This window comes from Crocodylus siamensis, chromosome 6, assembly GCF_052110815.1.
Source record: "Crocodylus siamensis isolate JL-2025a chromosome 6, ASM5211081v1, whole genome shotgun sequence".
NCBI lineage: Eukaryota > Metazoa > Chordata > Crocodylia > Crocodylidae > Crocodylus > Crocodylus siamensis.
Genome location: NC_143400.1, coordinates 53,502,005 through 53,517,756, shown reverse-complemented (window position 1 = coordinate 53,517,756; position 15,752 = coordinate 53,502,005). Strand labels below are relative to the sequence as shown.

The 15,752-nt window shown below is 48.1% G+C and overlaps 1 protein-coding gene across 1 annotated transcript in view; it reads right to left on the bottom strand.

Annotated features, from left to right (window-relative positions):
• EHHADH (enoyl-CoA hydratase and 3-hydroxyacyl CoA dehydrogenase) overlaps nucleotides 1-11,030 on the bottom strand; it is a 39,246-nt gene extending 28,216 nt beyond the window's left edge. Inside the window, exon 1 of the mRNA XM_090051800.1 lies at nucleotides 10,899-11,030. Coding sequence (XP_089907926.1) covers nucleotides 10,899-10,972 — 74 coding nt within the window. The 5' untranslated portion in view covers nucleotides 10,973-11,030. The remainder of the gene's footprint in view (nucleotides 1-10,898) is intronic.
• Nucleotides 11,031-15,752: the final 4,722 nt, after the last annotated feature.

The window sequence follows — 15,752 nt, the reverse complement described above, 5'->3', positions numbered from 1 at the left end:
CCACACGTATAAATTTGATGTTCATGTTCAGGCATCTGGGAGGTTCTGCTTAAGTGAAATGGGGCCTAAAATAATAAGTTGATTGTGCTCTGTGTCTCCTCACCAAAGCTTCCCATAGGCATGGGGAGTGATGGCAGCCAAGAAACACTAAGGTACAACAATACAAATATCTTTTTGCAAAATGCCTATTTTAATTTTTTAAGGTGACCTGCCCCTTGGTTCTTCCGGTGTTAGAAACTAGAAGGTGCAGAAGATACAGATGTGGAGAGCTTAACAGAGGCTAGAAAAGAACTGCCTCTCATACTGCTCAGTACAGTCTCTGGACCACCAGGTCATGGGCAAGGCATTGCCAAAAGCATCTCTGTTGAAGCTGCCCCATTAGGCAGCTGTGGCAGGGCACTTCCAGGTACCTGCCACTTTGAGGCTGGGAGCAGGTAGCCAGCAGATGCTTGTTGAGGGTGGCCATTTGAGAACCTGGCTCTCAGAGCAGAGGCAGCAGTTTGCTGCCAGCAGCCGAGAAGACAACACCTGGCTGAGTAACTGCTCAGAACATCCTGGAGGCAAGGGCAGGAGCTAAGGGGATGGCAGGAGGATCCTGGTCCTGGGTATGACTTGAAACTGTACCCTGCTGGGAAAGGATGGCTTCGTGGGGCTTCTCATGGTAGGGAAGCTCCCCAGAAATGCCAGGCCAGTTGCCCCCCCAGTGAAAGGCAGAGAGGGGCTCCTTAAAACCCCAGCCCTCATATCCTGGTGGCATACCCTGATTTAGGGCTAGGCACAGGGGCCAGACATGCCTTCGGGCACTAGAGGCCCCAGGGAGGGGGCGGAAGTTGGCCCAGAAAGTGTGGGCAAGAGAGTAGTCCCAGAGAGGTGGCAATAGAGCAGATGTGGCCCACACAGAGTAGGGGCACCTTTACGACCTGAAGGACTGTGCGTAAGAAAGGTGTAGAGTAGGACTGAAGGCCCGTCTGAAGGGCTGCACCAGGAGGTGTGTTGAGTAGGGCTGAAGGACGGCCAGAAGGGCAGCACATGGGCCAACCCCCATAAGCATGTGAATATATTGTGAACATTGCCCAGTGAGGGGCTGGGGGCAGAGTCAGCCCAGTGTTCAGTTAATTGGCTGGTCACTGTCTGGATGAAGGTCGCAGAAGACCCAAGAGGCTGTATGCCAGCCAGCCAAGGTAAGAGTAGGCAAGTCTGATGGCTGCTCAAAGGAGCAGGGCAGAGCGAGTGTGGCCCAGTGAGGGACAGTGTGCAAGAGGCCCAGTGAGAAAGGGCACAGTGGAAGAGGCCCCAGTGAGAAGTGGGAGGTATGAGTGTGACCCCAAATAGGGTAGTCTGCAAGAGGCCCAACAGTGGACTGAGTCTGGCCCTACCTCAGACCAGAGCTGTAACAGCAAACTAGATGCCATCTGCAAGGCATGGGCCACAGTACACAGAAGGTATGGAGCCATGGATAGCACCTCTGGCATCAGGGCAGTGAATGGGCAGCCTCCCGCTTGTTAAATCAGAGAACATCAAGTCGTGGCTGGTAAGACAGGGCACAGGTAGGTGGACCTACATGAGACCCGGCCCTGTGGTGGCCCCCTGTCACAGCAGCCAAAAAGTAAGATATGTGGGGCCAGGGGTGTGTGAATAGAGCTCACTGAAATGGATCCCACCCTAGATGGACAAGGATCTGCCTCCAGTGGGGCAAGAGACAGCAATCCCACTACTGTCCATTTAATGACTATCAAATAAAAAGTGTACCTGAGTCACCATTAGCGAAGGAAGACCAGGAGCACAAACCAGACTCCACCACCTTCTCCTTTCTAGGATACTGCCCTTCTTACTGAGCCACATTCCCTCCATTTGCTGTCCTTCTGGCTACCCAGTGGGCCAGCTTCAGAAGTGAGGCTGGAGAGTGTGTTTGGCAATGCATAGGGGGTTGGAGCACTCAGCTGGGAAGTGGGAGCTGCAGGTTCAAACCCCCTTGGAGCAAGGGGCAAGTGCTTCCTGGGCAAGTGATCTAACAATAGACTAAAGGTGGGATGTTCCCTTCTCCTTTCTACAAGTGACACACCTAAAATCCATGGAAGTAGCTCAAAAAGCTAAGTGAGCTGTCCAAATGCTACCTCATAGCATCAAAGTGGACCTGAATATGGGTTGTTGGGGCTAGCTTTCTTGATCAAAGGCCACAATGAAAGGTATATGAAATGAAGGAAGGGAGGAACAGCATACAGTACAACCTCTTTATAATGAACCACCACAGGGCCAGGAGAAAAAAATCATTAAAAGATGATGCTTGCTACAGCAGGGTTAGTTAGTTGGCTACACCATAAAAATGGGGGAAAAAAGAAAAGAAAAAAGAATTGGTATTATTAAAAAACAGTGGCTTATTAACAATCAAGATTTATTACAATGAGTTTGTCGTGTATTCCAAGTTAAGAATTGGAAGAAACAGGGAAGTCTCTGGCCCAAAATGGGAGAGATGCTGTCACATTTATTTGATGTTTAAGAAATAAGGGAAAGAACAGACTTCTTACAGGAGAAAGGGCCATGACTCTAGGGAAGAGAAATGCAGACTGAATGTTATGACAATGGAGAAACAGCTGATGGGAGAGAGGAAATGAACTGAGAATGTGCAGTTGAGAGAACAAATTAACTATCATGCCAGGGCAATAAGACACCTCATTAGGGATCTGGAGACTGGGTAGAGAAAGTGGCAGGAAGAGGAAAGGTGGATATAGCAGATAAGGAAAGAAAACCACCTCAAATAACAGCAGCATTTTGCAATATATGGGGCCCTGTCACATGAAGTGAGCTTTAATCAGGCCAGAAGAGAAGGCTAGTACCAGGGAGCTGGTGCAGAGGGAGAGATGCATGGGGAAGCTGAAGTAGAGTTGGAGTAAAAGTGGGGTAAGCAGTGTGCTCTTATACCCTGGCTACCCACCCGTGCCATCCTTAGCTGACCAGCTTCAAACAGCAGCAGCGAACTTGGGCAGCAGAAGAAAAACTGATGACTCAAACTGTCAGAAGAGGAATGCAGGCAAGGAAGGGCATGGAGAAAGAAGAGTTTCCGCATCCAGGGGAAATGAGAAGTACCATATTTACTCAACTACAAGACAAGTTTTTTTCCCCACATTTAACTGGGGGGAGCCCTTCATCTTGGAATCAAGTATGAGGGATTGGGAGGGGTAGGCAGCTGCCGCCTGTCCCCTGCTGCTTCTGCACCCCATCATCTCCCCACTGCAGCCTCTTTCCCCCACACCCTCTCTGCAGTCTCTCTCCCTGCCTCTCCCCCCTCCCACACACACTTTATCTTTGCCCCAGCACCAGGAGGCTCTGTCCCCACTCCAGCCTGGAGCATAGAGCAAGATCCCTGCCCGCTCCTGTAGCAGCAGTACTGAGCTGGCAAAGCTCCTACAGGGCTGAGCTGGGGCATGCTCTGTGCCCCAAGCTGAAGCTGGGATGGAGCCTGCTGGAATCAGAGCAAAGGCAAGGGAGGCACAGGGGGGAGAGCAGAGGCTGTGGGAGGGAGGGGGAAGGGAAGTAAGCAGTAGGGGGCAAAATGCTTGACCTCCCCACACTACATGCTCCCCCTCACTGCCTGCCACCCTGCAGCGGTAGGGAGATGGGGTGGGAGGACTAATTTAGAATGACCCTGCAATAATTAGGTTCTATACATGGAAAATAATAACAAATTTATACATTTTTCAAGTATAGCATGTAATTGTTGGGAGGGGTCATCTTAAATTCAGGGTCATCTTGTATTGGGGTAAATGTAGATGTTCAGAAAAGAAGGGAGGAAAAAAATCAAGGGGGAAAGACACCCCCACATTTTCATTCACATTCAATGAAAATGTAAAGTTGCATTGAATGAACGGACACAGAGAGGGTGAGACACATGAGGAAATAAAGTAAGCAAGGAGCAGATGGCCCTGGAAATCCTGGGAAAGAAGCAGGGTTTAGGAAACTGTCCTGAGTACCCAAGTCTTTGTGAACTGGGAGAGAGCATGAAACCAAGGGCAAGAGTCCTCATGCCAGGAATGCCAGTCAGAGAGACTGAAGTCCTCCAGAAAGCAAAGGAAGAAAGGGAAGAAAAAATCATAAAATTAATGAGAAGGGGCTCATGAGGCAAGAGATGCTGTGGCTCGGCTGGAAAAGCTGACAGGAAGGCCTAGAGCAGGGGAGACTGGTCTGTGGTATGCATGCCACAAGTGACCTAGGCCGTTTGGCGTGTGGCATGTGGTAGAGCAACAGGTCGGGCTGGGGGCACTGGGCAGGGAGCAGAAAGCAGACCAGTAGATGAAGAGGGTCAGAGTGGCACTCCGGGAAGGCGTAGGGCTTAATCTGTCTGCCACAAAGGCTGGCATGACAGGCAGCAGGGGCAGATAGATATTAATTTAATTTTAAAAATATTAATTTTTTAGGGGCCCCGCAGGCCAAATAGAATGGTCTGGTGTGCCGCATCCAGCCCGCGGGCGACATTTTGCCCCCCACTGCCTTAGAGATGGTCCTTTTGAGGGTAGTGCAGGGTAGCTTGCACTGCTCCCCTCCTTTCACTTGCCCTATGGGGAGTTGCCATCAATGCTGAACACTTAAACAAAGGACATATCCACACAAAACAGAAGAATCAGAGACAGCTGCTCCTAAAGACACCACCAGACCAACTTCATCTTCCAAAGACCTTGAAACCCAGTGAAATGGCCAGATTTTGCCTTCCCAGATTAACAAATCCCAGAAGTGCTTTGTTAACTTGATTTAGAAGGGCCCTATACTCTGCTAGCTAATATTAAAAACTGGGTTTTAAAACAAAATATTCAGCTTGATTAGTCAAAAATATAAATCTAAAGTATAAACTTCAAAAGAAAAAAATGTGTGTTCCATAATTTTGGCATAAAAACAGAAATCTACTCCTGTAAATCTGAGTGCTGGGAAAAAAATCAGACATCTTTGCCCTCACTTCTTTCTACAGCTTTGAAGTCCACCTGCTCTTAGCAGTTCTCTCCTCATTGCCTTACTTTGTCCATTTGCTTTAAGAAAATACTAACCTTCCCCTATGGAGCATTCAAGCTCTAATAGTCCCTCCTGTCTCTCCTGCCCTGTCATACTGTATGTCTTCCCCTGGCTTTTTTTTTTTATGTGAAAGTGTTTTGGAGGAGGGAACAGTTTTCAGTTTGGAACTGACTGGGAAGTGCTGTGCACATCTATGGTACTATATACATGACAATGAGTAATTAATAATAAAGTCAGAGGTGACATTGCTAATAGCTCTCAAAGCTGAAAGGTAACATAATGAAAACAATTTTGCCATGATGCAAGAGAATGGACTTGATGACTCACAAGAGGTCCTTTGAAAGCATATAATTATGTGTAGCAGAATATGAAAGCCTTTCTAATTTTAATAAGCTATTTCATATTCTGTGGGATGAATGCACAGTAACAAGCTGTGTTTGTATTAGCCTCTTTGTAACATCAGGTGCTGTGGCTTCTATAGACGACTCTGCCTCTGGAAAACAAGACCTCAGGCTGTGCCCTGTGGCCCATCCCCTCTCTAATCCCAGTGGGGTGATCTGTCTTATAAAGTCTGCTGTCAGCTGCTTATCCTCTCTACCAGGAGAGCACCATGACAGGTGCAACAAACCCATCGACTACTGGGAAGGTTAAGTAGAGGACCATAATGAAACATCACTATAATTTGTAAGCATGAGAAAAGGCACAAGTACATAATATGATATTCTACAAACATTCAATTATTTCTTCTGAAAACACTGGTTAGACCAAATACACATAAGCAGAGAGAAAGGCACTCTCAGCAGTTACAACATACTGCTCAGAAGCAGAGTAAATAAGGGATTGATTTGGGAAACAGGTTCAGGATCTTACACAAGAAAACATTTCACAATGACCACACTCTACTCCCTCTACCAAAGCAAGGGTGATCAGCAGGGATTCTGGTTTTCTCTGATAACAAAATCTCCAATTTTTACATTAAAAAAAGTAACCCAAAATCTACTTTTTTCCATGATCATAATGAAACACACTGTATGTGTGTGTGTCTTTTTTTAATCAGAAAAAAACAGGATCCCTGGTGATCAGTCACTTGAGACTGCTCTTCTTATGGGCAGTTCTATCCTGATTCCCTATCTTATCTCCAACTAAACTATTTTCTCCAGGGAATAACTGATTCTCTCCTATTGCATAACTGTTTCCTTTCCCTTAAACAGTTTATTTTTCATGAAATAATTCTTTAAAAGTACTTGTAAGGTCCCAAAGCAGGCAAAGGGATGGAAGTAATGTCGGTCTCTCTATAACTTCTTGCTTTTATCAGGCCTGGACAGCATGCTGTTCCCAGGCCCCACACACAAAGTTCTCAGTCCCATTTCTCTCTCACTCATTTTTTGTTCATAAATATACAAACGTTACAATGAGGGATCCTATCATAATTATAAAATCACACAAGATCATCACAACTGAAAACAACTTAAGCTTAAAAGGAACAGAAATTACTAGTTTCAGTTATTTGCATGATTATTTCATTACCTTAATGGAATATTCATGTTATTAACAACAAGAAAATTCTCTATACCTATTTCAATTACAACTCCACCCATTTCACTATATTAAACTATAATAAGCTTAATAAGTTGCGACTGTATAAAAGGTTCATAAGGGTGTCAATATGGTCTGATGTCATAGAAGACGTACTGGAATGTAGGCAGTGCATTTTTATACATGAGCGCTGTTAGCTCAGTGTATGCTTTGTCAAATGCACAATAAAGGACCATAACAGGCTCTACTTATTTCTGTTGTGTATAAGGTTTATTAACTGCAATGTTCTTTTCCTACATTTGTTTAAAAAAAAAAAAAAAAAGGTTTTAGCTGTAGCTGTTTCAAAGGTAGGTTAAAATTTGTTTTGACAGATGACAGAACTTCTTACTAGTTTTTCAAAGAAATATGAGGAGTCGTGAAAGATAACCAAAATGGTGTTAAAAATGCATTAAGAACAAAGGGGCTTTCTGGTTTTGTTTTTTATGGATTCAAGTCTTGAAGACTTACAGGTTGCCCTTCTCAAAACTTTGGAGGCTGACAGCAAAAGAGTTCCTCTAGTGCACATTCTGGAAGGGAAGTCCAGAAGAACATGAACAAAAGTTGAGCTGTCTTGTGAACCTACTGAGGGACAAAAGACCAGCAGCAAAACTGTACTACTCCCACATGTGTGAGAAAGTGCACAGGTGGATGGGAGTCCTTTCATGCAGGTGTCTGAACATTCAAAGAGTTACTTTGCCACAATGCTCCTAAGCAGCACAGGAGAGGAGAGACTAAGGAGAGAGGCACTTCAGATAGTCTCCTATGGTTTTTGAGCTCTGCAAAAAAGAAGAGCTTCTGATATTCTACAGAAAAGCAGGTAAGCCTTATTCTCATTTAGTAAACCTGAAGCACACATTTTTTTAAGCTATCCTCTTCCCCTAATGCTCTTGAACTTGGAGAGGAGTCAGAACACTTTTCCCCTAACCCAGAAGAAAGAGGTGGGAAATCACCAGTCTCTGGGCTGGGTCTGTAGCATCTGTGTAGAGCAACTCACATTAATGTCAAGAAGAAATGCTGGGTTGCAGCAGCGATGGAATTAGACACCCCCCCCACCAACTTCTGTTAAATTCACTCCTCCACAAGACTTGGAGCACGGACAAATGTCAAGTTTATACTGATGTAATCAGCATTACATTAGTTTTTAAGAAGTGGCTGAAAGAAGGCATAAACCCTTAAATCAAGGTAATTCTGGTCAAGTCTGCATATAGTAAGCCCTGAAGGGATCAGCATGAAACTCCAATGTAAGGTACATTGGTTTAGGTGCTGTCTGTTCAAATTAACCAGGTAGCAGTCCTGGGGCCACCTGCAATAGCCGCCTACTATGTGCCCTACCCTGGGATAACTGCATATCTGTCTATTTCTGATCCCAGTGTAATCATCAGCACACAAAAAACAATGTGTGTGACTGTTGTGATCATCTGTGCACTCTCTCTAAGCACTTACCTTTCTCACAGCCAGTTCCAAAATTGACAGCCAAAACTGTGTATTTTCACTTGAGAGAGAACAGAATGCTTCACTTGCATGATTTTGCTCTATTTATAAAGAGCAAAAAGAGCTTCTATAAGTTCCAGGTGGTGCTGACATAAATTAAGTACAAATAACAAAAAGCCCCAACTTCATCCTAAGTAATTCCCTGACAAACAAATCAATACTCAACATTCAGGGCAGGTAAACAAGCTCTGAAGCCAAAGGGTATCCAAGGAGAGTGTCCTGCTACTTATCATTATGACCAAGTAATAATTTGGTTTTAAATTATGCATGCACAGGGTACTAGCTCTATCTCGGCTGGCACCATGGGTGAATCCAGCGGATGCAGTCGCCACCTCCTTTGGCTGTGCAGTGCAAGTGGGCAAGCTCTCACTGGCTACAGAACCTAGGGAGTGAAAGCCACTGCTGCCTACTGTCAGCATATGGGGCACCAAGTTGCCTGCAGAGCCACAACATGGACTCTCTCCTGCCCTCCTAGTGCTCTTTCATCCCCCAGGCAGAATGCATACCCCAGCCTGAGTTGTCAGCAGTCATGTTGCTTCCCTTGCATGGCATAAACTAGCCTGTCCAGGAGTGCAGAGGCAGGACTGGGTGGTCTGTCCCATGGCACCTGGTGAGGCCAAGGCTGCATGGCTCCCTGTACCAGGAGGTGCCAACTCAGCTGTCAGGAAGCCCCATACACTACTGACTCCCTTCGTACCTCATCCCCATTCGAACTCTGCTCCATACTGCGCCTGGGCCCACCAGTGTCCTGTGCAGTCCCAGCACATCCCACCACCATTCTCCACTCCTGCATGTGGCCTGCTTCAAGCACTGTTCCCTGAACCTGGGGGCAGACAGGGGGGAAAGGGGACAAAGGCACCGGTACTCACACTCATTGGGTCCAAAGCCTTGTTAAAGCAGCAGCTCTAGCAGCCCCACTGGGGCCAGAGAACTCACTGTGCGTACACTGCACAGCCAAAGTGGGATGCAACTGCCCCATACCCCTCAGTGCTTTTCTTTCACTGAAGGAATCTACTGACTTTTTTGTGCACAGCATAAACCCAGTTTTCAAACAGAAATCCAGTGTCAAAAACTTTCTAAGAAATGCCTATTTCAACCTCCAGAATAGCCAGAGTAAGGATGAGGGTTCAGCTTTAAGATGTACCAGCAGAGAAAGAGATCATAGCAAACCAGGGCTGGAAGGGACTTCATGAGGTCTAGTCCAAACCTTTGCTTAACACAGGATCATCCCCGACTAAACCATTCCAATCAAGTGTCTGTTAACCCACTCTTGAAAATTTCCAGGCATGGAGATTTCACTACCTCTTTAGGGAACCTGTCCCAATGCTCAATCACGCTCAGTAGTGGGCCAGGTAAAGGCACACTTCGTAGACTGAATCAGATGCATGAGGTCTTATGAACTAAAATTCTTTCTGATCCCCCACCCAAATTTTCTCTGCTGCAGTTTGAGGCCACTGCTCCTAGTCCTGTCCCCTACAGCCACCAAAACTAGCCCATCTCCATCATCTTTACAACTGCTCTTTTTTTCTTCACCAGACTATATAACTTTAGCTTGTAGGCAGATCTAAGATTTTGAAAATGGGGGGTGCAGATGGTATAGTGTAGTGTATAACACAACACACATTTTTCTCCAGTTAAAAAAAAACTAGAAGCTTCACTAATAAGGAGGGCCTAGAGCTGGATTATTCCATTTAAAATGGGGTAAGAAACCCCAAAACCTTTGGTGCAAGGTACCTTCATTTGCTATATCCTATATTATATATCAAAACACAACAAACTAGGCAAAATAACCCAAAGCTGTTGTTTCATTTACCCAGGAGTCATTACAGTTAAACACATGTCTCTTTTTCAGGTGCACAAAACAAAACCAAGCCTTCTTGAGCGTCTGGACAGCACCTCCAATCCTTCATGGGAAGTGATTTTCACCCCTGAGCTCCAGTTCACCCAAGTTAATATTTCAACCCCTGACTTGGTATTTTTTCCTAGCATTAAAAACAGGTTGACAGAGCTGCAAGATGGGAATGACATGACTAGGAGCAAACTGCTAGTGTTAAAAACAGGACAGCAGGGCTCCGAGCTGGGAGTGAGTGGCTAGGAGCAGTGAACATCACATGTAACAATACAAATGCATTGTTCTCCAATTAAAAAGAAATGAGAACCTTAAAAAATAAGTAGGGGCCCAAAGCTAGGCTGAGCAGCCAGAAAGAGCCTCCAATGATTCATGGGAAGTGATTTCCACCCTTGAGCTCAAGTTTATCTGAGTTAATATTTCAACCCCTGACTTAGTGTTTTTTGCTAGCATTGAAACCAGGTTGGCAGGGCTGCGAGATAGAAGCAGCCAACCTGCAGAAGGAAGGAGGGCTGAAGACCATTAGAAAGAGGTGGCAGGTCACACGGGGCACTGCAGAGCTCAGCAGGCCGACATGTTGCGCCACATGCTTTCTGCGCAGTAGCCTAATAACACCAGGGTCAAAAACCGTGCTAACAGCCTTTGGCGCAGCGTCATTAGGCTAATGCGCAGTAAGCACAAAACCCCCCACACGAACACTGTGAGCCCAACGGTCTAGTTACTGCACACTGAGTCCTTTATAAAGCGACCGCTGAAGTAACTGCGCAGTCTGTGAGGCGCGGCAATGAGTGTGTAAACACCCCGCCAAGGGACACGAGCGCCGCCCTCGACGAGGAGGCCACCGGGGCCCCTACCACTGACTCCCCGAGGCACGCATAGGCGAGGAGCGGCAAGAGAGACAAGGAGCCCCCGACCCTGTGCGCTGCCTGCCCCGGGGCCAGCCGGGGAGGCCCTCAGGGCTCCGGCCCGGGGCTGCCCGCGGTACCTGAGCGCGTTCACGGGCGCGTTGTGCAACCGGATGACAGCCACGGCGGCGCCCGCCCGCCTGTACTGCGCCATGCCGGCTCTGGACCCGCCCCCGCCTGGTCCCTCGCCTGCGTCCCCGCCTCCCGCGAGGGAGCCGGGCCCTTGGTATCTCGTCACCCGGCCTGACGCCCACAGTGACCTGGAGGCACAGCCCATACACGGGGTTTCACACGGGACAAGTGCAGGCGGAGCCTGGGCAAGGACTGGCCGGGCTGCAGGACTGTGGGGGTCCGAGTCAGGAGCCTGCTCTTGTGGCAAGAAGAGCCGGCCGGCAGCTGGCGGGGCGGGGCTGTGCCAGCAGCAGCGCCCGTGCAGACCCGGGGGTGCAGGGGGTGAGGAGGATGAAGGGTGCTGCGGGGAAGGGGCAGCCACTGCAGGCTGATTCACCAGCTGCCTGAACGCTGCTGTTCGGAGGCATCGTTTAGTGACCCGGGTCTGGGATGAGCAGCAAGTTTCAGAGTTTGGAGGTGACACTTTGGGACTGGGAGTTTCATAGTAGCTAGGGTCAGGAAGGACCTGAACAGATCATCTAGCCTGACCCCCTGCCACAGGCAGGAATGAAAGCTGGGTTCACAAGACCCCAGACAGGTGATCATCCAACCTCCTCTTGAATTTGCCCAAGGTAGGGGTGAGGACCGCTTCCCTGGGAAGTTGGTTCCAGGTTTTGGTCACCTGAACTGTAAAACATTGCCTTCTGATCTCTAACCTAAACCTATTCTCCATCAGCTTATTACCATTGTTCCTTGTCACCCCAGGTGGTGCTGGGGAGAAAAGGGCTCTACCTATTTGCTATTGATCTCCCCTGATGAGTTTGTACGCAGCCACCAGGTCCCCCTCAGCCTCCTCTTGCCAAGGCTGAACAGGTTCAGGTCCCTCAGACTCTCCTCATAGGGCCTGCCCTGCTGCCCCCTGATCATGCGAGTGGTCCGCCTCTGGACACTCTCCATGTTGTCCACATCCCTCTTGAAGTGTGGCGCCAAGAACTGGATGCAGTACTCCAGCTGCGGCCTGACCAGTGCCGCACAGAGGGGGAGGATCACCTCCTTGGACCTGCTCAAGATGCATCTGCGGATGCATGACAAGGTGCGGGTGGCCTTCCTGACTGCTTCCCCACATTGCCGACCCATGTTCATCTTGGAGTCAATGATGACTCCAAGATCCTTTTCTGCCTCTGTACTGACAAGACGGGAGTTCCCCAACCTGTAGGTGTGGTGCTGGTTGTTCCTCCCCAGGTGCATCACTTTGCACTGTCAGTGTTGAATCCCATCCTATTCTTACCCACCCACCCTTGTAACCTGTCTAGGTCTGATTGTAGCCTATTGTTCCCTTCCAGTGTGCCCACGTCCCCCCGCATCTTAGTGTCATCAGCAAATTTGAACAGGGTGCTTTTTACCCCCTTGTCCAAGTCACTGATGAAGATGTTGAACAGTGCAGGCCCGAGGACGGAGCCCTGCGGAACCCCACTGCCCACGTCCTTCCAGGATGAAAATGACCCATCCACTACCGCTCTCTGGGTCCAGCCCTCCAGCCAGTTGGCGACCCTATTGACTGTGTGGGTGTCAACACCACAGTCCCCCAGTTTCTTAATGAGAACAGGGTGAGAGACAGTGTCGAAGACCTTCCGAAAGTCCAGGAAGACTATGTCCACTGCTACCCCTGCATCTAATGATTTGGTTATCTGATCATAGAAGGCCACCAGGTTGGTCTGACAGGACCTGCCACTGATGAACCCGTGTTGGTTGCCCCTAAGCATGAAATCCCCTGCTGGCCCCTCATGGATGTGTGCCAGCATAATTTTCTCGAACAGCTTGCCTAGGATCGAAGTAAGACTAACTGGCCTATAGTTTCCCGGGTCCTCCTCCTTCCCCTTTTTGAAGATGGGAACCATGTTGGCCCTCTTCCAGTCTTCTGGCACCACACCAGAGCACCACGAGTGCTCGTAAAGCCGCGCCAGGTGTCCTGCCATGACCTCAGCCAATTCCTTTAGTACTCTAGGGTGAAGATCGTCCGGACCAGCTGACTTGAATACGTCCAATCCCTCCAGAAGCTCCCTAACTAGTTCCTCACTAACCCTTGGCCTAGGTGTGCCACCCCTGGGGCCTGAGGGGAGCCCAGCAGTGGGGTGGCTGTTCCGGTCCCTGCTTAGGAAGATGGAGGCAAAGAAATCGTTAAATATGTTGGCTTTATCATCTGGTATGACAACCAAATTTCCTAACATGTCCTGCAGGGGCCCCACATTACCCAGAACCTTCTTTTTACCCCCTATGTATTTAAAGAAGGACTTCTTATTGTCCTTAATCTGGGAAGCTAGTCCCAGTTCCATCTCTGCCTTGGCCTTCCTGACTGCCCCCCTACATCCCCGAGCAACTTCAGTATAGTCATCCCTGGTGATGTCCCCTCTTTTCCACTGGGTGTACGCCTCCCTTTTAGCTAGGAGACATTCCCAGATGCTTTTGGTGAGCCATGGGGGCTTGTTTGCCCTCCTGCTCCCTTTGATCCTTTTTGGGATTACCTCTCTTTGGACTTGGAGGATCATCTCCTTGAGGAGCGACCACTCTCCTTGGACACCTGGCTTCCCTCCCCTCTGGGACCTCAGTGCTTCCCTGACTATTCTCTTTAGCTTGGTGAAGTCTGCCCTCCTGAAATCTAGGGCTGCTGCCTTGCTGCAGGCCTTTGGCACCTTGTACTGGATGGTGAATTCCAGCAGGCGATGATCCCTGTTGCCCAGGTGGTCGAGCACCCGCAGCCCCCTCACCAGGTCATCTCCCGTGGCCAGGACCAGGTACAACAAGGCGTCTCCCCTGGTGGGGCTGTGCACCTCCTGGGTTAGATGGAGGTCCTGCATTCTGGCTAAGAACCTATGTGAGCAGTCAGACCTTGCTGACTGCTCTTCCCGGCAGATGTCCGGGAAGTTCAGGTCCCCCATGACTACCACATCCTTAGACTTCACTACCTCCATGAGCTGACCTAAGAATTCTTGGTCGAGCTCTTCCCCTTGGTTGGGAGGTCTGTAGTAGACCCCCACTGTTAGTCTCTTTCCCCTCAACTGCCCTGTAATCTAACCCAAAGCACTTCAGAGTTCCCTTCCTCTGATTCTTTATTAATTGATGAGGATGTGTATTCCTCCTTAATGTAGGATGTGTATTAATTGATGAGGATGTGTATTCCACCTTTCCTCCCTGTCCTGTCCCTCCTGTACAGCCTATAGCCCTTGACATTAACTGCCCAGTCGTGTGTTGAGTCCCACCACGTTTCAGTGATCCCCACTATGTCTGGGTTGGTGTCAGTCAGCAGGAGGGTGAGTTCCTCCTGCTTGTTTCCCATACTACGGGCATTTGTGTAGAGGCATTTGAGGCCTCCTGTGGATGTGTGTACTGGCCCCCTAATCACAACATTGCCCTGGCCCTTGTCATTTACCTGTGTATACATTTCGCTCATTGGTCTAGGCTGGGCTGTACTTGCAGACGTTGCTTGGTCTGGCAATCCGATGATTCCTCCACCCTCATCTTCCCCTTCCCCCAACTAGAGTAGTTTAAAGCCCGCCGGAGGAGGTCCGCCAACCTAGAATGTAAGCAACAGGGGATTTAGTGTGGAGTAATAAAGATTATAGCTGAGGTAACAAACATCTGCAGGAAAGTGCTTAACATTTAGGGAACAGGATGAAGAAACTTGCAGGCGAACAACCAGGTATAACAGACATGTTTGATAACCAACCTCAAAAGAGTTAACATTGGGATCAAGTCCTGAAGAAAGAGAAAAAATACAAGATGTTAATTAGTGCGCTGGTTAGTATATGTGACTAAGCAAATGGTGTGCCTGAAGGTGGTAATTGTGTTCATAGTATGGAAGAGTGTAGTGCTGATACCTGTGTTCATAGTATGGAAGGGTGTAGTGCTCCTCACAGAGTGCATTCTCTATCGTTAGGAGTATGTATGGTTCACTGGGTCTGATAGTCAATTAATTTCTGCCATGTTGCCATCTTTGGCGACCTTCCCTTCTGCTACTCTTAATATATTTGCTTTTCTTTCCTGTTCCCAGGGTGCATCTCATTTCACTGCTTCTTGGCCACAATGATATATTCAGTAGTTCTACAAATATATCTTTTGCAAGCTCAGCAGCGTGAGCCTATTAAAGCAACCATGGCCTTGATATTGATTGAAAAAATGAATAAAAACAAACAGGAAGCAGGTTAGACTTCCAGCAGCAGCACAAGGGGAAAGATAACTATGCGCTCCCTACAATATTTTGCTATAGTGCTGCAATAAGCAACCTGCTGTTGTGGTTCAGTGGTAGAATCCTTGTTGGCCACATGGGAGACCTAGGTTTGATTTCCAGACACACATATAACAACACCCATCAACTCTCCCTGTGCCCAAAGAAGCATGTTTGTGCCTGAAAGCTTGCAAAGAACAATTTTTCCAACTATGTAGTTGATCTAATAAAAGATATCACATTTACCCAAAGAACCTTGTATACCCATTGAGGTACTGAACATCCAGACTTGGTCTGGCCTTTGGATTCTGTCTCAATAGTCTAAAGGGGGATGGAAGGCCTGGGAAGCCTCCACTCCTCTACACTCCTACCTAGGCATAGATGTTGATGGTTCTGGTGATCTCTCATGCCTATGCCATGATCCAGAAGGATTGATGATTGCTTACTATGCAATAGACAAAGTTGCCAGAGCCTGCTGTTGGACATGTTGCAGGACAAGTTCACTCCACCACTAATTCCTCTGTTTCCCAGGAAGGTAGAGAAACCAGGCTGGGTCATTCAAGCAGCTAGCAGCAAAGTAGAAATGCCAAAAAATCCTTGC